At 44.9% G+C, this 25693-nt stretch overlaps 1 protein-coding gene across 1 annotated transcript in view; it reads right to left on the reverse strand.

Annotated features, from left to right (window-relative positions):
* LOC135565181 (centrosomal protein of 89 kDa-like) overlaps positions 1-23859 on the reverse strand; it is a 146483-nt gene extending 122624 nt beyond the window's left edge. Inside the window, 7 exon segments of the mRNA XM_065011242.1 lie at positions 122-240; positions 1620-1723; positions 10209-10292; positions 18663-18713; positions 22365-22499; positions 23504-23701; positions 23836-23859. Coding sequence (XP_064867314.1) covers positions 122-240; positions 1620-1723; positions 10209-10292; positions 18663-18713; positions 22365-22499; positions 23504-23701; positions 23836-23859 — 715 coding nt within the window.
* Between the last annotated feature and the right edge of the window lie 1834 nt (positions 23860-25693).

The following is a 25693-nucleotide window of genomic DNA, read 5'->3' on the forward strand; positions in this document are numbered from 1 at the left end:
CTCTATTAGGGTTTGATTCAGTTAATATTAACGTGTAGAATGTATAAACAGAATGTAACTAGTTTCTATAGTAGAATCTGAAAGATGGAGGCTCAGGGTGATTACTGGTGTCTGTCCCTACCTACCTCAGTCAAATGTCTCCCATGACTGTCCTTAGCCTTCGTATGCTGCACCTCCAGCTGCTCTATCAGGACCTGGTTCTCCTGAAGTACCAGACGGGCCTGCTCCTGGAGCTGCCTCCTGGGGAGGGGGGGGAGAGGGGAGAAGAGGGTTGGGGTGGGGGGGAAGAGGAGAGGGGAGATAGAAAAGTGTCAAGACAGTGTCTCCTCGCTTTCTCACACACACACACAAACAGACAGGGACAGATAGACAAAGAGACAGGCAGTACTCACCACTCCTTGTGGCTGACTCCTCCAGACAGAGAGACAGTACTCACCACTCCTTGTGGCTGACTCCTCCAGACAAAGAGACAGTACTCACCACTCCTTGTGGCTGACTCCTCCAGACAGAGACAGTACTCACCACACCTTGTGGCTGACTCCTCCTGACAGAGAGACAGTACTCACCACTCCTTGTGGCTGACTCCTCCTGACAGAGAGACAGTACTCACCACTCCTTGTGGCTGACTCCTCCTGACAGAGAGACAGTACTCACCACTCCTGTGGCTGACTCCTCCAGACAGAGAGACAGTACTCACCACTCCTTGTGGCTGACTCCTCCAGACAGAGAGACAGTACTCACCACTCCTTGTGGCTGACTCCTCCAGACAGAGAGACAGTACTCACCACTCCTTGTGGCTGACTCCTCCAGACAGAGAGACAGTACTCACCACTCCTTATGGCTGACTCCTCCAGACAGAGAGACAGTACTCACCACTCCTTGTGGCTGACTCCTCCTGACAGAGAGCCAGTACTCACCACTCCTTGTGGCTGACTCCTCCAGACAGAGAGACAGTACTCACCACTCCTTGTGGCTGACTCCTCCAGACAGAGAGCCAGTACTCACCACTCCTTGTGGCTGACTCCTCCTGACAGAGAGACAGTACTCACCACTCCTTGTGGCTGACTCCTCCAGACAGAGAGACAGTACTCACCACTCCTTGTGGCTGACTCCTCCAGACAGAGAGACAGTACTCACCACTCCTTGTGGCTGACTCCTCCAGACAGAGAGACAGTACTCACCACTCCTTGTGGCTGACTCCTCCAGACAGAGAGACAGTACTCACCACTCCTTGTGGCTGACTCCTCCTGACAGAGAGACAGTACTCACCACTCCTTGTGGCTGACTCCTCCTGACAGAGAGACAGTACTCACCACTCCTTGTGGCTGACTCCTCCAGACAGAGACAGGCAGTACTCACCACTCCTTGTGGCTGACTCCTCCAGACAGAGAGACAGTACTCACCACTCCTTGTGGCTGACTCCTCCTGACAGAGAGACAGTACTCACCACTCCTTGTGGCTGACTCCTCCAGACAGAGAGACAGTACTCACCACTCCTTGTGGCTGACTCCTCCAGTGAGACAGTACTCACCACTCCTTGTGGCTGACTCCTCCAGACAGAGAGACAGTACTCACCACTCCTTGTGGCTGACTCCTCCAGACAGAGAGACAGTACTCACCACTCCTTGTGGCTGACTCCTCCTGTCTGTTTCAGGTCCTGGTGTAGCTTCTGGTTCTCCTGCACCACCTCCTCCACACGGCCCCGGAACCTTCTCAACTCCTCCTACACACAACCAATCAATCAATCGATCAATCAATCAATTACACTGGATCACAAACACTACCTGGACAGCTCTCAGGGATCATAGAGCTCTGGTTTAAAGTAGTGCACTATATAGGGAATAGGGTGCCATAGGGCTCTGGTTTAAAGTAGTGCACTATATAGGGGATAGGGTGCCATAGGGCTCTGGTCTAAAGTAGTGCACTATATAGGGAATAGGGTGCCATAGGGCTCTGGTCTAAAGTAGTGCACTATGTAGGGAATAGGGTGTCATAGGGCTCTGGTTTAAAGTAGTGCACTATATAGGGAATAGGGTGCCATAGGGCTCTGGTCTAAAGTAGTGGACTATATAGGGAATAGGGTGTCATTTAGTGTGACGTAGCAGAGCCAATTTCAACCAGAGCCTGGGTAGACCAGGCCTCTCTCTGTCAGTTTAGTGTGACATAGCTGAACCTATTTCAACCAGAGCCTGGGTAGACCAGGCCTCGAACAGTTTTGTTGGACAAAGCTGAGCCTATTTCAACCAGAGCCTGGGTAGACCAGGCCTCGACCAGTTTAGTTGGACAAAGCTGAGCCGATTTCAACCAGACAAAGGCCTCTCTCTATCTGACATAGCTGAGCCGATTTCAACCAGAGCCTGGGTAGACCAGGCCTCTCTCTATCAGTTTAGTGTGACATAGCTGAGCCGATTTCAACCAGAGCCTGGGTAGACCAGGCCTCTCTCTATCAGTTTAGTGGGACAAAGCTGAGCCGATTTCAACCAGAGCCTGGGTAGACAAAGCCTCGAACAGTTTAGTGTGACATAGCTGATCCTATTTCAACCAGAGCATGGGTAGACCAGGCTTCGAACAGTTTAGTGGGACATAGCTGAGCCGATTTCAACCAGAGCCTGGATAGACCAGGCATCGAACAGTTTAGTGGGACAAAGCTTAGCCTATTTTACCCAGAGCCTGGGTAGACCAGGCTTCGAACTGTTTAGTGGGACATAGCTGAGCCTATTTCAACCAGAGCCTGGGTAGACCAGGCCTCTCTCTATCAGTTTAGTGTGACATAGCTGAGCCGATTTCAACCAGAGCCTGGGTAGACCAGGCCTCTCTCTATCAGTTTAGTGGGACAAAGCTGAGCCGATTTCAACCAGAGCCTGGGTAGACAAAGCCTCGAACAGTTTAGTGACATAGCTGATCCTATTTCAACCAGAGCCTGGGTAGACAAGGCCTCGAACAGTTTAGTGGGACATAGCTGAGCCGATTTCAACCAGAGCATGGGTAGACCAGGCCTCGAACAGTTTAGTGGGACATAGCTGAGCCGATTTCAACCAGAGCCTGGATAGACCAGGCCTCGAACAGTTTAGTGGGACAAAGCTTAGCCTATTTTACCCAGAGCCTGGGTAGACCAGGCCTCTCTCTATCAGTTTAGTGTGACATAGCTGAGCCTATTTCAACCAGAGCCTGGGTAGACCAGGCCTCTATCAGATTAGTGGGACATAGCTGAGTTTATTTCAACCAGAGCCTGGATAGACCAGGCCTCTCTCTATCAGTTTAGTGGGACAAAGCTGAGCCTATTTCAACCAGAGCCTGGGTAGACCAGGCCTATCTCTATCAGTTTAGTGAGACAAAGCTGAGCCTATTTTATACAGAGCCTGGGAAGACCAGGCTTTGAACAGTTTAGAGGGACAAAGCTGAGCCTATTTCAACCAGAGCCTGGGTAGACCAGGCCTCAAACAGTTTAGTGGGACAAAGCTGGACAAGAGCCTCAAACAGTTTAGTGGGACAAAGCTGAGTCAATTTCAACCAGAGCATGGGTAGACAAGGCCTCGAACAGTTTAGTGGGACAAAGCTGAGCCTATTTCAACCAGAGCCTGGGTAGACCAGGCCTCAAACAGTTTAGTGGGACAAAGCTGAGTCTATTTCAACCAGAGCCTGGATAGACCAGTCTTCACCCCACACTTTAATATACTGGCTGAGCAGGATGCATGGTCAATGGCTCTTAATCACTAATATACTGGCTGAACATGATGCGTGGTCAATGGCTCTTAATCACTAATATACTGGCTGAGCAGGATGCGTGGTCAATGGCTCTTAATCACTAATATACTGGCTGAGCAGGATGCGTGGTCAATGGCTCTTAATCACTAATATACTGGCTGAGCAGGATGCCTGGTCAATGGCTCTTAATCACTAATATACTGGCTGAGCATGATGCGTGGTCAATGGCTCTTAATCACTAATATACTGGCTGAGCAGGATGCGTGGTCAATGGCTCTTAATCACTAATATACTGGCTGAGCAGGATGCATGGTCAATGGCTCTTAATCACTAATATACTGGCTGAACATGATGCATGGTCAATGGCTCTTAATCACTTTAATATACTGGCTGAGCAGGATGCATGGTCAATGGCTCTTAATCACTAATATACTGGCTGAGCATGATGCGTGGTCAATGGCTCTTAATCACTAATATACTGGCTGAGCAGGATGCGTGGTCAATGGCTCTTAATCACTAATATACTGGCTGAGCAGGATGCATGGTCAATGGCTCTTAATCACTAATATACTGGCTGAGCATGATGCGTGGTCAATGGCTCTTAATCACTAATATACTGGCTGAGCATGATGCGTGGTCAATGGCTCTTAATCACTAATATACTGGCTGAGCATGATGCCTGGTCAATGGCTCTTAATCACTAATATACTGGCTGAACATGATGGCTCTTAATCACTAATATACTGGCTGAGCAGGATGCGTGGTCAATGGCTCTTAATCACTAATATACTGGCTGAGCAGGATGCATGGTCAATGGCTCTTAATCACTAATATACTGGCTGAGCAGGATGCGTGGTCAATGGCTCTTAATCACTAATATACTGGCTGAGCAGGATGCATGGTCAATGGCTCTTAATTACTAATATACTGGCTGAGCAGGATGCGTGGTCAATGGCTCTTAATCACTAATATACTGGCTGAGCAGGATGCGTGGTCAATGGCTCTTAATCACTAATATACTGGCTGAGCAGGATGCATGGTCAATGGCTCTTAATCACTAATATACTGGCTGAGCAGGATGCGTGGTCAATGGCTCTTAATCACTAATATACTGGCTGAGCAGGATGCATGGTCAATGGCTCTTAATCACTAATATACTGGCTGAGCAGGATGCGTGGTCAATGGCTCTTAATCACTAATATACTGGCTGAGCAGGATGCGTGGTCAATGGCTCTTAATCACTAATATACTGGCTGAGCAGGATGCCTGGTCAATGGCTCTTAATCACTAATATACTGGCTGAGCAGGATGCCTGGTCAATGGCTCTTTATCACTAATATACTGGCTGAGCAGGATGCGTGGTCAATGGCTCTTAATCACTAATATACTGGCTGAGCAGGATGCGTGGTCAATGGCTCTTAATCACTAATATACTGGCTGAGCAGGATGCATGGTCAATGGCTCTTAATCACTAATATACTGGCTGAGCAGGATGCGTGGTCAATGGCTCTTAATCACTAATATACTGGCTGAGCAGGATGCGTGGTCAATGGCTCTTAATCACTAATATACTGGCTGAGCAGGATGCATGGTCAATGGCTCTTAATCACTAATATACTGGCTGAGCAGGATGCATGGTCAATGGCTCTTAATCACTAATATACTGGCTGAGCAGGATGCGTGGTCAATGGCTCTTAATCACTAATATACTGGCTGAGCAGGATGCCTGGTCAATGGCTCTTAATCACTAATATACTGGCTGAGCAGGATGCGTGGTCAATGGCTCTTAATCACTAATATACTGGCTGAGCAGGATGCCTGGTCAATGGCTCTTAATCACTAATATACTGGCTGAGCAGGATGCGTGGTCAATGGCTCTAATCACTAATATACTGGCTGAGCAGGATGCGTGGTCAATGGCTCTTAATCACTAATATACTGGCTGAGCAGGATGCATGGTCAATGGCTCTTAATCACTAATATACTGGCTGAGCAGGATGCATGGTCAATGGCTCTTAATCACTTTAATATACTGGCTGAGCAGGATGCATGGTCAATGGCTCTTAATCACTAATATACTGGCTGAGCAGGATGCGTGGTCAATGGCTCTTAATCACTAATATACTGGCTGAGCAGGATGCGTGGTCAATGGCTCTTAATCACTAATATACTGGCTGAGCAGGATGCATGGTCAATGGCTCTTAATCACTAATATACTGGCTGAGCAGGATGCGTGGTCAATGGCTCTTAATCACTAATATACTGGCTGATGGCAGGATGCAGGTGGTCAATGGCTCTTAATCACTAATATACTGGCTGAGCAGGATGCCTGGTCAATGGCTCTTAATCACTAATATACTGGCTGAACAGGATGGATGGCTCTTAATCACTAATATACTGGCTGAGCAGGATGCGTGGTCAATGGCTCTTAATCACTAATATACTGGCTGAGCAGGATGCATGGTCAATGGCTCTTAATCACTAATATACTGGCTGAGCAGGATGCATGGTCAATGGCTCTTAATCACTAATATACTGGCTGAGCAGGATGCATGGTCAATGGCTCTTAATCACTAATATACTGGCTGAGCAGGATGCGTGGTCAATGGCTCTTAATCACTAATATACTGGCTGAGCAGGATGCGTGGTCAATGGCTCTTAATCACTAATATACTGGCTGAGCAGGATGCCTGGTCAATGGCTCTTAATCACTAATATACTGGCTGAGCAGGATGCCTGGTCAATGGCTCTTTATCACTAATATACTGGCTGAGCAGGATGCGTGGTCAATGGCTCTTAATCACTAATATACTGGCTGAGCATGATGCGTGGTCAATGGCTCTTAATCACTAATATACTGGCTGAGCAGGATGCATGGTCAATGGCTCTTAATCACTAATATACTGGCTGAGCAGGATGCGTGGTCAATGGCTCTTAATCACTAATATACTGGCTGAGCAGGATGCATGGTCAATGGCTCTTAATCACTAATATACTGGCTGAGCAGGATGCATGGTCAATGGCTCTTAATCACTAATATACTGGCTGAGCAGGATGCATGGTCAATGGCTCTTAATCACTAATATACTGGCTGAGCAGGATGCGTGGTCAATGGCTCTTAATCACTAATATACTGGCTGAGCAGGATGCCTGGTCAATGGCTCTTAATCACTAATATACTGGCTGAGCAGGATGCATGGTCAATGGCTCTTAATCACTAATATACTGGCTGAGCAGGATGCGTGGTCAATGGCTCTTAATCACTAATATACTGGCTGAGCATGATGCCTGGTCAATGGCTCTTAATCACTAATATACTGGCTGAGCAGGATGCGTGGTCAATGGCTCTTAATCACTAATATACTATACTGGCTGAGCAGGATGCGTGGTCAATGGCTCTTAATCACTAATATACTGGCTGAGCAGGATGCCTGGTCAATGGCTCTTAATCACTAATATACTGGCTGAGCAGGATGTGTGGTCAATGGCTCTTAATCACTAATATACTGGCTGAGCATGATGCGTGGTCAATGGCTCTTAATCACTAATATACTGGCTGAGCAGGATGCCTGGTCAATGGCTCTTAATCACTAATATACTGGCTGAGCAGGATGCGTGGTCAATGGCTCTTAATCACTAATATACTGGCTGAGCAGGATGCGTGGTCAATGGCTCTTAATCACTAATATACTGGCTGAGCAGGATGCGTGGTCAATGGCTCTTAATCACTTTAATATACTGGCTGAGCAGGATGCATGGTCAATGGCTCTTAATCACTAATATACTGGCTGAGCAGGATGCGTGGTCAATGGCTCTTAATCACTAATATACTGGCTGAGCAGGATGCGTGGTCAATGGCTCTTAATCACTAATATACTGGCTGAGCAGGATGCGTGGTCAATGGCTCTTAATCACTAATATACTGGCTGAGCATGATGCGTGGTCAATGGCTCTTAATCACTAATATACTGGCTGAGCATGATGCCTGGTCAATGGCTCTTAATCACTAATATACTGGCTGAGCAGGATGCGTGGTCAATGGCTCTTAATCACTAATATACTGGCTGAGCAGGATGCGTGGTCAATGGCTCTTAATCACTAATATACTGACTGAGCAGGATGCATGGTCAATGGCTCTTAATCACTAATATACTGGCTGAGCATGATGCCTGGTCAATGGCTCTTAATCACTAATATACTGGCTGAGCAGGATGCGTGGTCAATGGCTCTTAATCACTAATATACTGGCTGAGCAGGATGCGTGGTCAATGGCTCTTAATCACTAATATACTGGCTGAGCAGGATGCGTGGTCAATGGCTCTTAATCACTAATATACTGGCTGAGCAGGATGCGTGGTCAATGGCTCTTAATCACTAATATACTGGCTGAGCATGATGCGTGGTCAATGGCTCTTAATCACTAATATACTGGCTGAGCAGGATGCGTGGTCAATGGCTCTTAATCACTAATATACTGGCTGAGCAGGATGCGTGGTCAATGGCTCTTAATCACTAATATACTGGCTGAGCAGGATGCGTGGTCAATGGCTCTTAATCACTAATATACTGGCTGAGCATGATGCGTGGTCAATGGCTCTTAATCACTAATATACTGGCTGAGCAGGATGCGTGGTCAATGGCTCTTAATCACTAATATACTGGCTGAGCAGGATGCGTGGTCAATGGCTCTTAATCACTAATATACTGGCTGAGCATGATGCGTGGTCAATGGCTCTTAATCACTAATATACTGGCTGAGCATGATGCGTGGTCAATGGCTCTTAATCACTAATATACTGGCTGAGCAGGATGCGTGGTCAATGGCTCTTAATCACTAATATACTGGCTGAGCAGGATGCGTGGTCAATGGCTCTTAATCACTAATATACTGGCTGAGCAGGATGCGTGGTCAATGGCTCTTAATCACTAATATACTGGCTGAGCAGGATGCGTGGTCAATGGCTCTTAATCACTAATATACTGGCTGAGCAGGATGCGTGGTCAATGGCTCTTAATCACTAATATACTGGCTGAGCAGGATGCGTGGTCAATGGCTCTTAATCACTAATATACTGGCTGAGCAGGATGCGTGGTCAATGGCTCTTAATCACTAATATACTGGCTGAGCATGATGCGTGGTCAATGGCTCTTAATCACTAATATACTGGCTGAGCAGGATGCGTGGTCAATGGCTCTTAATCACTTTAATATACTGGCTGAGCAGGATGCATGGTCAATGGCTCTTAATCACTAATATACTGGCTGAGCAGGATGCCTGGTCAATGGCTCTTAATCACTAATATACTGGCTGAGCAGGATGCCTGGTCAATGGCTCTTAATCACTAATATACTGGCTGAGCAGGATGCCTGGTCAATGGCTCTTAATCACTAATATACTGGCTGAGCAGGATGCGTGGTCAATGGCTCTTAATCACTAATATACTGGCTGAGCAGGATGCGTGGTCAATGGCTCTTAATCACTAATATACTGGCTGAGCAGGATGCGTGGTCAATGGCTCTTAATCACTAATATACTGGCTGAGCAGGATGCGTGGTCAATGGCTCTTAATCACTAATATACTGGCTGAGCAGGATGCGTGGTCAATGGCTCTTAATCACTAATATACTGGCTGAGCAGGATGCGTGGTCAATGGCTCTTAATCACTAATATACTGGCTGAGCAGGATGCCTGGTCAATGGCTCTTAATCACTAATATACTGGCTGAGCAGGATGCGTGGTCAATGGCTCTTAATCACTAATATACTGACTGAGCAGGATGCGTGGTCAATGGCTCTTAATCACTAATATACTGGCTGAGCAGGATGCGTGGTCAATGGCTCTTAATCACTTTAATATACTGGCTGAGCAGGATGCGTGGTCAATGGCTCTTAATCACTAATATACTGGCTGAGCAGGATGCGTGGTCAATGGCTCTTAATCACTAATATACTGGCTGAGATGATGCGTGGTCAATGGCTCTTAATCACTAATATACTGGCTGAGCAGGATGCCTGGTCAATGGCTCTTAATCACTAATATACTGGCTGAGCAGGATGCGTGGTCAATGGCTCTTAATCACTAATATACTGGCTGAGCAGGATGCCTGGTCAATGGCTCTTAATCACTAATATACTGGCTGAACATGATGCGTGGTCAATGGCTCTTAATCACTAATATACTGGCTGAGCAGGATGCCTGGTCAATGGCTCTTAATCACTAATATACTGGCTGAACAGGATGCGTGGTCAATGGCTCTTAATCACTAATATACTGGCTGAGCAGGATGCCTGGTCAATGGCTCTTAATCACTAATATACTGGCTGAACAGGATGCGTGGTCAATGGCTCTTAATCACTAATATACTGGCTGAGCAGGATGCGTGGTCAATGGCTCTTAATCACTTTCTTGTGTTTCTCTTTTAAATAGACCATAACACATTTAATACAAAACACGCAAAGAAATGCACACACAAACACACACACACACACACACACACTCTTACCTCCGAGGTCTGCAGGAGAGCATCTTTCTCAGTGAGCCGGTCTTCATAAGACAACAACAATGGAGATAAATACTTCATGTCCAGCTGGAAGACAGAAAGGATGAAAACAGACGTTAGAGTTTAGACACACAGAATCTCAATGTGTGTCCGGGAACCCCGTCCCAGCGCTGGTTTCCAGGACACAGATTCAGCCTCATCCTGGACTGGAAACTCAATGGAGAATCTCAATGTGTGTCCGGGAACCCCGTCCCAGCGCTGGTTTCCAGGACACAGATTCAGCCTCATCCTGGACTGGAAACTCAATGGAGAATCTCAATCTGTATCCGGGAACCCCGTCCCAGCCCTGGTTTCCAGGACACAGATTCAGCCTCATCCTGGACTGGAAACTCAATGGAGAATCTCAATCTGTATCCGGGAACCCCGTCCCAGCCCTGGTTTCCAGGACACAGATTCAGCCTCATCCTGGACTGGAAACTCAATGGAGAATCTCAATCTGTGTCCGGGAACCCCGTCCATAAAAAACTTTACTCAAACATTTTCAGAAATCCTAACAAGCTAATTACTAAAGACTGTCAGAGGATCTCACAGGGAAATAGAGAGAGAGAGACAGAGAGAGCACCCACTGTAGTGAGTACATCAGATATCAGGGGAGGAGAGAGAACACCCACTGTAGTGAGTACATCAGATATCAGGGGAGGAGAGAGAGAGAACACCCACTGTAGTGAGTACATCAGATATCAGGGGAGGAGAGAGAACACCCACTGTAGTGAGTACATCAGATATCAGGGGAGGAGAGAGAGAGAACACCCACTGTACTGAGTACATCAGATATCAGGGGAGGAGAGAGAACACCCACTGTAGTGAGTACATCAGATATCAGGGGAGGAGAGAGAGAGAGAGAACACCCACTGCAGTGAGTACATCAGATATCAGGGGAGGAGAGACAGAGAGAGAACACCCACTGTACTGAGTACATCAGATATCAGGGGAGGAGAGAGAGAGAACACCCACTGTACTGAGTACATCAGATATCAGGGGAGGAGAGAGAGAGAACACCCACTGTACTGAGTACATCAGATATCAGGGGAGGAGAGAGAGAGAACACATTTAACATAACATTTAAGTCATTTAGCAGACGCTCTTATCCAGAGAGAACACCCACTGTACTGAGTACATCAGATATCAGGGGAGGAGAGAGAGAGAACACCCACTGCAGTGAGTACATCAGATATCAGGGGAGGAGAGAGAGAGAACACCCACTGCAGTGAGTACATCAGATATCAGGGGAGGAGAGAGAGAACACCCACTGTACTGAGTACATCAGATATCAGGGGAGGAGAGAGAGAGAACACCCACTGTAGTGAGTACATCAGATATCAGGGGAGGAGAGAGAGAACACCCACTATAGGTAGTACATCAGATATCAGGGGAGGAGAGAGAGAACACCCACTATAGGTAGTACATCAGATATCAGGGGAGGAGAGAGAGAACACCCACTGTAGTGAGTACATCAGATATCAGGGGAGAGAGAGAGAACACCCACTGTAGTGAGTACATCAGATATCAGGGGAGGAGAGAGAGAACACCCACTGCAGTGAGTACATCAGATATCAGGGGAGGAGAGAGAGAGAACACCCACTATAGTGAGTACATCAGATATCAGGGGAGGAGAGAGAGAAGGAAGAAGAGGGGAGGAGAGAGGAGAAGAGGGGAGGAGAGGAGAGGGGAGAAGAGGAGAGAGGAGAGTCCCTGGCTTTGCTAATGGGACAGTTCTGACATCAGTGAAGAACAAACAACAGTTTAGGATATTAGAATTGCTGAGGATTGCTAAGCAACACTAAGGAACGCTAAGGGCTCAGACATGCCAATAGTGTTTTCTGGCCGATAGTACTCAGCACCTTTGAACGTAATTTTCGAACCTATTATACATGTAGAGTCGTGTGAAAAATGTTGTCAGTCAGTTGTCTACAGTGAGCGGTCCCTAAAACACAGCGCTCTGAAATGATCGGCAGACAAACGCTAGATCCACATTCAGTGCGAAAAGATTCTAACTTAACAGATTCTATTCTTGTTCATCTAAATGCACTGTCCGATTTACAGTGGGCTTTACAGTGAAAACATACCATGTGATTGGTTGAGGACGGCGTCCATTACAGTGAAACCATGCCATGTGATTGGTTGAGGACGGCGCCCATTACAGTGAAAACATGCCATGTGATTGGTTGAGGACGGCGCCCATTACAGTGAAAACATGCCATGTGATTGGTTGAGGACGGCGCCCATTACAGTGAAACCATGCCATGTGATGTGATTGGTTGAGGACGACGCCCATTACAGTGAAACCATGCCATGTGATTGGTTGAGGACGACGCCCCACATCAAAATATTTTTCCACCGGCACAGGTTTCATAAATTCACAAAAGGCGATTTAAATATGAACTTAGTTTTGGAAAATCTTCCTCTGATTTGTCATCCAAAGGGTCCCAGCTATAACATGTAGTGGCGTTTTGAAAATCTTCCTCTGATTTGTCATCCAAAGGGTCCCAGCTATAACATGTAGTGGCGTTTTGAAAATCTTCCTCTGATTTGTCATCCAAAGGGTCCCAGCTATAACATGTAGTGGCGTTTTGAAAATCTTCCTCTGGTTTGTCATCCAAAAGGTCCCAGCTATAACATGTAGTGGCGTTTTGAAAATCTTCCTCTGATTTGTCATCCAAAGGGTCCCAGCTATAACATGTAGTGGCGTTTTGAAAATCTTCCTCTGGTTTGTCATCCAAAGGGTCCCAGCTATAACATGTAGTGGCGTTTTGAAAATCTTCCTCTGATTTGTCATCCAAAGGGTCCCAGCTATAACATGTAGTGGCGTTTTGAAAATCTTCCTCTGATTTGTCATCCAAAGGGTCCCAGCTATAACATGTAGTGGCGTTTTGAAAATCTTCCTCTGGTTTGTCATCCAAAGGGTCCCAGCTATAACATGTAGTGGCGTTTTGAAAATCTTCCTCTGATTTGTCATCCAAAGGGTCCCAGCTACAACATGTAGTGGCGTTTTGAAAATCTTCCTCTGATTTGTCATCCAAAGGGTCCCAGCTATAACATGTAGTGGCGTTTTGTTAGATAAAATCATTCCTTATATCCCATAAAGTCTGTTTAGTTGGCGCCATCGATTTGAATAATCCACTCGTTCAACATGCAGAGAAAGGAATCCATAAATCTACCGCTAAACTGTGTTAAAGCCCAGTTCAGATACGCAAGACGAGACAACAACGCGACTGTCTGTAGGAGTTTTAGAACAAAGTTTGCTCGATCTGAACGGTCCGGTTTTAAAAACGTCTCATGTCGTCGGCTGCAGTTTCCGACATTCAACAGGTCACATACCTTTAGCTAAAGTCTTGAGACGAGACGGATCCATTTGGACAATCAGAAACCAGTGAACTAATGTTCTGCACACAGCCAAGCAGCTAGCTAGCTAACCAAACAGAGATCTACATTTACATTTACATTTAAGTCATTTAGCAGACGCTCTTATCCAGAGCGACTTACAAAATTGGTGCGTTCACCTTATGACATCCAGTGGAACAGTAGTGCATCTAAATCTTTTAAGGGGGGGGGGGGGGATAGCTAGCCTAGCTTGCTGATATTCATCTGACAAGTCATAAAGTCTACACTGTTACACGTATTTCATGATACTCGTTTTGTTACAGTAACTTGCTATAACAAGTAGCAACTTTGTTTCATCACGTCGACGTAACGGGGAACCGTTATCGCGGAAATGGTCTCAACTGCACGTCTCGTCTCCTTGATCCGAATGCCCCGTCTTTCGTCAGCTGTCGTACAACACAACATTCTAAAACTAGCTAGTTTTATCTAATCTCGTCTCATGTCGTCTGTTGTCTCTGAACTGGGCTTTAAGGATTGCTAAGGATAGCAATCGGTTCGCAAATTACGTTCAGAGGTGCTAAGTAGTCTCGGCCAGCAAACGCCATTGGTGTGTCTGAGCCCTAAGGATCGCTAAGGATCGCTAAGGATCGCTAAGGATCACTAAGGATCACCAGGGATAGCTAAGGATCACCAGGGATAGCTAAGGATCGCCAGGGATAGCTAAGGATCGCCAGGGATAGCTAATGATCGCCAGGGATAGCTAAGGATCGCCAGGGATAGCTAAGGATCGCCAGGGATAGCTAAGGATCGCCAGGGATAGCTAAGGATCGCCAGGGATAGCTAAGGATCACCAGGGATAGCTAAAGATCGCCAGGGATCGCTAAGGATCGCCAGGGATAGCTAAGGATCGCCAGGGATAGCTAAGGATCGCCGGGATAGCTAAGGATCGCCAGGGATAGCTAAGGATCGCCAGGGATAGCTAATGATCGCCAGGGATAGCTAAGGATCAACAGGGATAGCTAATGATCAACAGCGATAGCTAAGGATCAACAGCGACAGCTAAGGATTGCCAGGGATAGCTAAGGATCGCTGAGGGTAGCTAAGGATAGGGCTCATAATTCACTTGTATACATAGCAGAGGACAATGCCACTGTTTCTAGAGGAGGAATCCATGAGAATGTCTGAGTGACTGACCAGCCAGGGAGGAGCAGATCCTTTAAGTGGCAGGCCATGAGTCCTGGAGCTCTGAAAGACATGGACAGAAAACATTAGTACATCTATACATCCAGAACCACATTACTACAGTACATCTATACATCCAGAACCACATTACATCTATACATCCAGAACCACATTACTACAGTACATCTATACATCCAGAACCACATTACATCTATACATCCAGAACCACATTACTACAGTACATCTATACATCCAGAACCACATTACTACAGTACATCAATACATCCAGAACCACATTACTACAGTACATCAATACATCCAGAACTACAGTACTACAGTACATCAATACATCCAGAACTACAGTACATCTATACATCCAGAACCACATTACATCTATACATCCAGAACCACATTACTATAGTACATCTATACATCCAGAACCACATTACTACAGTACATCTATACATCCAGAACCACATTACTACAGTACATCTATACATCCAGAACCACATTACATCTATACATCCAGAACCACATTACTACAGTACATCTATACATCCAGAACCACATTACATCTATACATCCAGAACCACATTACTACAGTACATCAATACATCCAGAACCACATTACATCTATACATCCAGAACCACATTACTACAGTACATCTATACATCCAGAACCACATTACTACAGTACATCAATACATCCAGAACCACATTACATCTATACATCCAGAACCACATTACTACAGTACATCTATACATCCAGAACCACATTACTACAGTACATCTATACATCCAGAACCACAGTACATCTATACATCCAGAACCACATTACTACAGTACATCTATACATCCAGAACCACATTACATCTACACATCCAGAACCACATTACTACAGTACATCTATACATCCAGAACCACATTACTACAGTACATCTATACATCCAGAACCACAGTACATCTATACATCCAGAACCACATTACTACAGTACATCTATACATCCAGAACCACATTACATCTATACATCTGGAACCACATTACTACAGTACATCTATACATCCAGAACCACATTACATCTATACATCCAGAACCACATTACTACAGTACATCAATACATCCAGAACCACATTACTACAGTACATCTATACATCCAGAACCACATTACTACAGTACATCTATACATCCAGAACCACATTACATCTATACATCCAGAACCACATTACTACAGTACATCTATACATCCAGAACCACATTACTACAGTACATCTATACATCCAGAACCACATTACTACAGTACATCTATACATCCAGAACCACATTACTACAGTACATCTATACATCCAGAACCACATTATAGTTAGGGTAGTTATAGTTATAGTTAGGGAAGGTATAGTTAGGGTAGTTATAGTTAGGGTAGGTATAGTTATAGTTAGGGTAGTTATAGTTAGGTAGTTCTAGTTCTAGTTAGGTAGCTTTAGTTAGGGTAGTTATAGTTAGGGTAGTTATAGTTAGGGTAGGTATAGTTAGGTAGTTATAGTTAGGGTAGTTATAGTTATAGTTAGGGTAGTTATAGATACCGCTTCTTTGCCCAGGGCTGTCTGGTAGTTATAGTTATAGTTAGGGTAGTTATAGTTAGGGTAGCTTTAGTTAGGGTAGTTATATATAGGGTAGGTATAGTTAGGGTAGTTATAGTTAGGGTAGCTTTAGTTAGGGTAGCTTTAGTTAGGGTAGTTATATATAGGGTAGGTATAGTTAGGGTAGTTATAGTTATAGTTAGGGTAGTTATAGTTATAGTTAGGGTAGTTATAGTTAGGGTAGTTATAGTTAGGGTTAGGGTAGGTATAGTTAGGGTAGTTATAGTTAGGGTAGGTATAGTTAGGGTAGGTATAGTTAGGGTAGGTATAGTTATAGTTAGGGTAGTTATAGTTAGGGTAGTTATAGTTATAGTTAGGGTAGGTATAGTTAGGGTAGGTATAGTTATAGTTAGGTAGTTATAGTTAGGGTAGTTATAGTTATAGTTAGGGTAGGTATAGTTAGGGTAGGTATAGTTAGGGTAGTTATAGTTAGGGTAGGTATAGTTATAGTTAGGTAGTTATAGTTAGGGTAGTTATAGTTAGGGTAGGTATAGTTAGGGTAGGTATAGTTAGGGTAGGTATAGTTAGGGTAGGTATAGTTATAGTTAGGGTAGTTATAGTTAGGGTAGTTATAGTTAGGGTAGGTATAGTTAGGGTAGGTATAGTTAGGGTAGTTATAGTTAGGGTAGGTATAGTTAGGGTAGGTATAGTTAGGTAGTTATAGTTAGGGTAGTTATAGTTATAGTTAGGGTAGGTATAGTTAGGGTAGTTATAGTTAGGGTAGTTATAGTTATAGTTAGGGTAGTTATAGATACCGCTTCTTTGCCCCAGGGCTGTCTGGTAGTTATAGTTATAGTTAGGTAGTTATAGTTAGGGTAGCTTTAGTTAGGTAGTTATATATAGGGTAGGTATAGTTAGGGTAGTTATAGTTAGGGTAGTTATAGTTAGGGTAGCTTTAGTTAGGGTAGCTTTAGTTAGGGTAGTTATATATAGGGTAGGTATAGTTAGGGTAGTTATAGTTATAGTTAGGGTAGTTATAGTTATAGTTAGGGTAGTTATAGTTAGGGTAGTTATAGTTATAGTTAGGGTAGGTATAGTTAGGGTAGTTATAGTTATAGTTAGGGTAGTTATAGTTAGGGTAGTTATAGTTAGGGTAGTTATAGTTATAGTTAGGGTAGGTATAGTTAGGGTAGTTATAGTTAGGGTAGGTATAGTTATAGTTAGGCTAGGTATAGTTAGGGTAGTTATAGTTATAGTTAGGGTAGTTATAGTTAGGGTAGTTATAGTTAGGGTAGTTACAGTTAGGGTAGTTACAGTTAGGGTAGTTACAGTTAGGGTAGTTACAGTTAGGGTAGTTATAGTTAGGGTAGTTATAGTTAGGGTAGTTACAGTTAGGGTAGTTACAGTTAGGGTAGTTATAGTTAGGGTAGTTATAGTTAGGGTAGTTATAGTTAGGGTAGTTACAGTTAGGGTAGTTATGGTAGGTATAGTTAGGGTAGTTATAGTTAGGGTAGTTATAGTTAGGGTAGTTACAGTTAGGGTAGTTATAGTTAGGATCCTTGATCCGAATGCCCCGTCTTTCGTCAGCTGTCGTACAACACAACATTCTAAAACTAGCTAGTTTTATCTAATCTCGTCTCATGTCGTCTGTTGTCTCTGAACTGGGCTTTAAGGATTGCTAAGGATAGCAATCGGTTCGCAAATTACGTTCAGAGGTGCTAAGTAGTCTCGGCCAGCAAACGCCATTGGTGTGTCTGAGCCCTAAGGATCGCTAAGGATCGCTAAGGATCGCTAAGGATCACTAAGGATCACCAGGGATAGCTAAGGATCACCAGGGATAGCTAAGGATCGCCAGGGATAGCTAAGGATCGCCAGGGATAGCTAATGATCGCCAGGGATAGCTAAGGATCGCCAGGGATAGCTAAGGATCGCCAGGGATAGCTAAGGATCGCCAGGGATAGCTAAGGATCACCAGGGATAGCTAAAGATCGCCAGGGATCGCTAAGGATCGCCAGGGATAGCTAAGGATCGCCAGGGATAGCTAAGGATCGCCGGGGATAGCTAAGGATCGCCAGGGATAGCTAAGGATCGCCAGGGATAGCTAATGATCGCCAGGGATAGCTAAGGATCAACAGGGATAGCTAATGATCAACAGCGATAGCTAAGGATCAACAGCGACAGCTAAGGATTGCCAGGGATAGCTAAGGATCGCTGAGGGTAGCTAAGGATAGGGCTCATAATTCACTTGTATACATAGCAGAGGACAATGCCACTGTTTCTAGAGGAGGAATCCATGAGAATGTCTGAGTGACTGACCAGCCAGGGAGGAGCAGATCCTTTAAGTGGCAGGCCATGAGTCCTGGAGCTCTGAAAGACATGGACAGAAAACATTAGTACATCTATACATCCAGAACCACATTACTACAGTACATCTATACATCCAGAACCACATTACATCTATACATCCAGAACCACATTACTACAGTACATCTATACATCCAGAACCACATTACATCTATACATCCAGAACCACATTACTACAGTACATCTATACATCCAGAACCACATTACTACAGTACATCAATACATCCAGAACCACATTACTACAGTACATCAATACATCCAGAACTACAGTACTACAGTACATCAATACATCCAGAACTACAGTACATCTATACATCCAGAACCACATTACATCTATACATCCAGAACCACATTACTATAGTACATCTATACATCCAGAACCACATTACTACAGTACATCTATACATCCAGAACCACATTACTACAGTACATCTATACATCCAGAACCACATTACATCTATACATCCAGAACCACATTACTACAGTACATCTATACATCCAGAACCACATTACATCTATACATCCAGAACCACATTACTACAGTACATCTATACATCCAGAACCACATTACATCTATACATCCAGAACCACATTACTACAGTACATCAATACATCCAGAACCACATTACATCTATACATCCAGAACCACATTACTACAGTACATCTATACATCCAGAACCACATTACTACAGTACATCAATACATCCAGAACCACATTACATCTATACATCCAGAACCACATTACTACAGTACATCTATACATCCAGAACCACATTACTACAGTACATCTATACATCCAGAACCACAGTACATCTATACATCCAGAACCACATTACTACAGTACATCTATACATCCAGAACCACATTACATCTACACATCCAGAACCACATTACTACAGTACATCTATACATCCAGAACCACATTACTACAGTACATCTATACATCCAGAACCACAGTACATCTATACATCCAGAACCACATTACTACAGTACATCTATACATCCAGAACCACATTACATCTATACATCTGGAACCACATTACTACAGTACATCTATACATCCAGAACCACATTACATCTATACATCCAGAACCACATTACTACAGTACATCAATACATCCAGAACCACATTACTACAGTACATCTATACATCCAGAACCACATTACTACAGTACATCTATACATCCAGAACCACATTACATCTATACATCCAGAACCACATTACTACAGTACATCTATACATCCAGAACCACATTACTACAGTACATCTATACATCCAGAACCACATTACTACAGTACATCTATACATCCAGAACCACATTACTACAGTACATCTATACATCCAGAACCACATTATAGTTAGGGTAGTTATAGTTATAGTTAGGGAAGGTATAGTTAGGGTAGTTATAGTTAGGGTAGGTATAGTTATAGTTAGGGTAGTTATAGTTAGGGTAGTTCTAGTTCTAGTTAGGGTAGCTTTAGTTAGGGTAGTTATAGTTAGGGTAGTTATAGTTAGGGTAGGTATAGTTAGGGTAGTTATAGTTAGGGTAGTTATAGTTATAGTTAGGGTAGTTATAGATACCGCTTCTTTGCCCAGGGCTGTCTGGTAGTTATAGTTATAGTTAGGTAGTTATAGTTAGGTAGCTTTAGTTAGGGTAGTTATATATAGGGTAGGTATAGTTAGGTAGTTATAGTTAGGTAGCTTTTAGTTAGGGTAGCTTTAGTTAGGGTAGTTATATATAGGTAGGTATAGTTAGGGTAGTTATAGTTATAGTTAGGGTAGTTATAGTTATAGTTAGGGTAGTTATAGTTAGGGTAGTTATAGTTAGGGTTAGGTAGGTATAGTTAGGGTAGTTATAGTTAGGGTAGGTATAGTTAGGGTTATAGTTAGGGTAGGTATAGTTATAGTTAGGTAGTTATAGTTAGGGTAGTTATAGTTATAGTTAGGGTAGGTATAGTTAGGGTAGGTATAGTTATAGTTAGGGTAGTTATAGTTAGGGTAGTTATAGTTATAGTTAGGGTAGGTATAGTTAGGGTAGGTATAGTTAGGGTAGTTATAGTTAGGGTAGGTATAGTTATAGTTAGGGTAGTTATAGTTAGGGTAGTTATAGTTAGGGTAGGTATAGTTAGGGTAGTTATAGTTAGGGTAGGTATAGTTAGGGTAGGTATAGTTAGGGTAGGTATAGTTAGGGTAGTTATAGTTAGGGTAGTTATAGTTATAGTTAGGGTAGGTATAGTTAGGGTAGTTATAGTTAGGGTAGTTATAGTTATAGTTAGGGTAGTTATAGATACCGCTTCTTTGCCCAGGGCTGTCTGGTAGTTATAGTTATAGTTAGGGTAGTTATAGTTAGGGTAGCTTTAGTTAGGTAGTTATATATAGGGTAGGTATAGTTAGGGTAGTTATAGTTAGGGTAGTTATAGTTAGGGTAGCTTTAGTTAGGGTAGCTTTAGTTAGGTAGTTTATATAGGGTAGGTATAGTTAGGGTAGTTATAGTTATAGTTAGGGTAGTTATAGTTATAGTTAGGTAGTTATAGTTAGGGTAGTTATAGTTATAGTTAGGGTAGGTATAGTTAGGGTAGTTATAGTTATAGTTAGGGTAGTTATAGTTAGGGTAGTTATAGTTAGGGTAGTTATAGTTATAGTTAGGGTAGGTATAGTTAGGGTAGTTATAGTTAGGGTAGGTATAGTTATAGTTAGGCTAGGTATAGTTAGGGTAGTTATAGTTATAGTTAGGTAGTTATAGTTAGGGTAGTTATAGTTAGGGTAGTTACAGTTAGGGTAGTTACAGTTAGGGTAGTTACAGTTAGGGTAGTTACAGTTAGGAGGGTAGTTATAGTTAGGGTAGTTATAGTTAGGTAGTTACAGTTAGGGTAGTTACAGTTAGGGTAGTTATAGTTAGGGTAGTTATAGTTAGGTAGTTATAGTTAGGGTAGTTACAGTTAGGGTAGTTATGGTAGGTATAGTTAGGGTAGTTATAGTTAGGGTAGTTATAGTTAGGGTAGTTACAGTTAGGGTAGTTATGGTAGGTATAGTTAGGGTAGTTATAGTTAGGGTAGTTATAGTGAGGGTAGTTATAGTTAGGGTAGTTATAGTTAGGGTAGTTATAGTTATAGTTAGGGTAGTTATAGTTAGGTAGGTATAGTTATAGTTAGGTAGTTATAGTTAGGGTAGGTATAGTTAGGGTAGTTATAGTTAGGTAGGTATAGTTAGGTAGTTATAGTTAGGGTAGTTATAGGTATAGTTAGGGTAGTTATGGTAGGTATAGTTAGGGTAGTTATAGTTAGGGTAGGTATAGTTATAGTTAGGGTAGTTATAGTTAGGGTAGTTACAGTTAGGTAGTTACAGTTAGGGTAGTTATAGTTAGGGTAGTTATAGTTAGGTAGTTACAGTTAGGGTAGTTATAGTTAGGGTAGTTACAGTTAGGTAGTTATAGTTAGGGTAGTTATAGTTAGGGTAGTTATAGTTAGGGGTAGTTACAGTTAGGGTTATAGTTAGGGTAGGTTATAGTTAGGTAGTTATAGTTAGGTAGGTATAGTTATAGTTAGGGTAGTTATAGTTAGGGTAGGTATAGTTAGGGTTATAGTTAGGGTAGTTATAGTTAGGGTAGTTACAGTTATAGTTAGGGTAGTTATAGTTAGGGTAGTTATAGTTACCTCTTCTTTGCCCAGGGGTCTGAAGCGTGTCTGGTAGCGGCTGAGCTCCACGTTGAGGCGATGGACGGTCATCTTCAGACTGTCGTTCTCGTCTACCACCTCCTGGGCTTGCTGCCTCAGACTCAGCAGCTCTGCCTGTTCACCTACAGGGGAGCTACAGTCAGTGTCTGGTCCACACAGGAAGTACAATGCAGAACACGAGTCTCTCCCTCCCTACCCAGTCTCTCACGGCCCCCCGTCTCTCCCCTCCCCCCCGTCTATCCCCTCCAGTCTATCCCCTTCTCCCCCCCAGTCTCTCACGGCCCCCAGTCTCTCACGGCCCCCAGTATCTCACGGCCCCCAGTATCTCACGGCCCCAGTATCTCCCCTCCTCCCCCAGTCTATCCCTCCTCCCCCAGTCTATCCCCTCCTTCCCCCCAGTCTCTCACGGACCCCAGTATCTCACGGACCCCAGTATCTCACGGACCCCAGTCTCTCGCCTCCTCCACCCCAGTCTCTCACGGCCCCAGTCATCCCCTCCTCCCCCCAGTATCTCACGGACCAGTCTCTCACGGACCCCAGTATCTCACGGACCCCAGTCTCTCGCCTCCCTCCCCCAGTCTCTCACGGCCCCAGTCTATCCCCTCCTCCCCCAGTATCTCACGGACCAGTCTCTCACGGACCCCAGTATCTCACGGACCCCAGTATCTCGTGGCCCCAGTCTCTCCCCTCCCCCCAGTCTATCCCCTCCTGTCTCTCACAGCCCCCAGTCTCTCACGGCCCCCAGTCTCTCGCCTCCTCCCCCCAGTTTCTCCCCTCCTCCCCTCCTGTCTCTCCTCACCTCCAGTCTCTCACGGCCCCAGTCTCTCCCCTTCTCCCCTCAGTCTCTCATGGCCCCCAGTCTCTCCTATCTGTCACGGCCCCCAGTCTCTCACGGCCCCAGTCTCTCCTATCTGTCACGGCCCCCAGTCTCTCACGGCCCCAGTCTCTCCTATCTGTCACGGCCCCCAGTCTCTCACAGCCCCCAGTCTCTCACGGCCCCCAGTCTCTCCACGGCCCCCAGTCTCTCACGGCCCCAGGGGTTTCTCTCCTTGTCCCCCTTCCACCCCCACCTTAGGTCCTCTCCCCTCTTGCCCCTTCACCCCCAGTATCCACCCCACCTGCTGTAGGGCCAGGGCCTTGCTGAGTTCCCGCTCCAAACTCTGGACCCTCTGGTGGCTCCTCTGCAGCTGCAGGCTCTGTTCTGTACACCTCTGCTCCAGCACCCTCCTGTCTGCCCCCAGGGCCTGGTTCTGCTCTGTTAAAGACCGAACCATCTCCTTCTGCATGTCCAGCACCTCTCTGTAGGCACTGCTGGCCTCTGAGTGTGACAAGGTGCATGGCACAGCAAGACACAAACACACAGACAGAGAAACAGAGACACACAATGAGAGGAACCACACACAATGACAGAGACACACAGACAGAGACACACAGACAGAGACACACAGACAGAGAAACACAGACAGAGAAACATAGACAGAGACACAGACAGAGACATACAGACAGAGACACACAGACAGAGACACACAGACAGAGACACACAGACAGAGACACACAATGACAGAGACACACAGAGACAGAGAGACACAGACAGAGAGACACAATGACAGAGACACACAGAGACAGAAAGACACAGACAGAGACACAGACAGACACACAGAGAGACACACACAGACAGAGACACACAGACAGAGACACACAGACAGAGACACACAGACAGAGAGACACAGACAGAGACACACAGACAGAGACACACAGACAGAGAGACACAATGACAGAGACACACAGAGACAGAAAGACACAGACAGAGACACAGACAGACACACAGACAGACACACACAGACAGAGACACACAGACAGAGACACACAGACAGAGACACACAATGACAGAGACACACAGAGACAGAGAGACACAGACAGAGACACACAGACAGAGACACACAGACAGAGACACACAGACAGAGACACACAATGACAGAGACACACAATGACAGAGACACACAGAGACAGAGAGACACAGACAGAGAGACACAGAGACAGAAAGACACAGACAGAGGGACACAGACAGAGACACAGACAGAGACACACAGACAGAGACACACACAGACAGAGACACAGAGACAGAGACACACAGACACACACAGACAGACACACACAGACAGAGAGACACAGACAGAGAGACACAGACAGAGACACACAGACAGACACACAGACAGAGAGACAGAGACACACAGAGACACACAGACAGAGAGACACAGACAGAGAGACACACAGACAGAGACACACAGACAGAGACACACAGACAGAGACACAGACAGAGACACACAGACAGAGAGACAGACAGAGAGACACAGACAGAGACACACAGACAGAGACTCACAGACAGAGAGACAGACAGAGAGACAATGACAGAGACACACAGACAGAGAGACAGACAGAGAGACACAGACAGAGACACACAGACAGAGACACACAGACAGAGAGACAGACAGAGAGACAATGACAGAGACACACAGACAGAGAGACAGACACACAGACAGAGAGACACAGACAGAGACACACAGACAGAGACACACAGAGACACACAGACAGAGACACACAGACAGAGACACACAGACAGAGAGACACAGACAGAGACACACAGACAGAGACACACAGACAGAGACACACAATGACAGAGACACACAATGACAGAGACACACAATGACAGAGACACACAGACAGAGACACACAATGACAGAGACACACAGAGACAGAGAGACACAGACAGAGAGACACAGACAGAGACACAGACAGAGACACACAGACAGAGACACACACAGACAGAGACACAGAGACAGAGACACACAGACACACACAGACAGACACACACAGACAGAGAGACACAGACAGAGAGACACAGACAGAGACACACAGACAGAGAGACAGAGACAGACAGAGACACACAGACAGAGAGACACAGACATAGAGACACAGACAGAGACACACAGACAGAGACACACAGACAGAGACACAGACAGAGAGACAGACAGACACAGACAGAGACACACAGACAGAGACACACAGACAGAGAGACAGACAGAGAGACAATGACAGAGACACACAGACAGAGAGACAGACAGAGAGACAGAGAGACAGACAGAGACACACAGACAGAGAGACACAGACAGAGAGACACAGACAGAGACACACAGACAGACACACAGACAGAGAGACAGACAGAGACACAGACAGAGACACACAGACAGAGACACACAGACAGAGAGACAGACAGAGAGACAATGACAGAGACACACAGACAGAGAGAC

Source organism: Oncorhynchus nerka, linkage group LG27 (assembly GCF_034236695.1).
Source record: "Oncorhynchus nerka isolate Pitt River linkage group LG27, Oner_Uvic_2.0, whole genome shotgun sequence".
Taxonomy (NCBI): Eukaryota; Metazoa; Chordata; class Actinopteri; order Salmoniformes; family Salmonidae; genus Oncorhynchus; species Oncorhynchus nerka.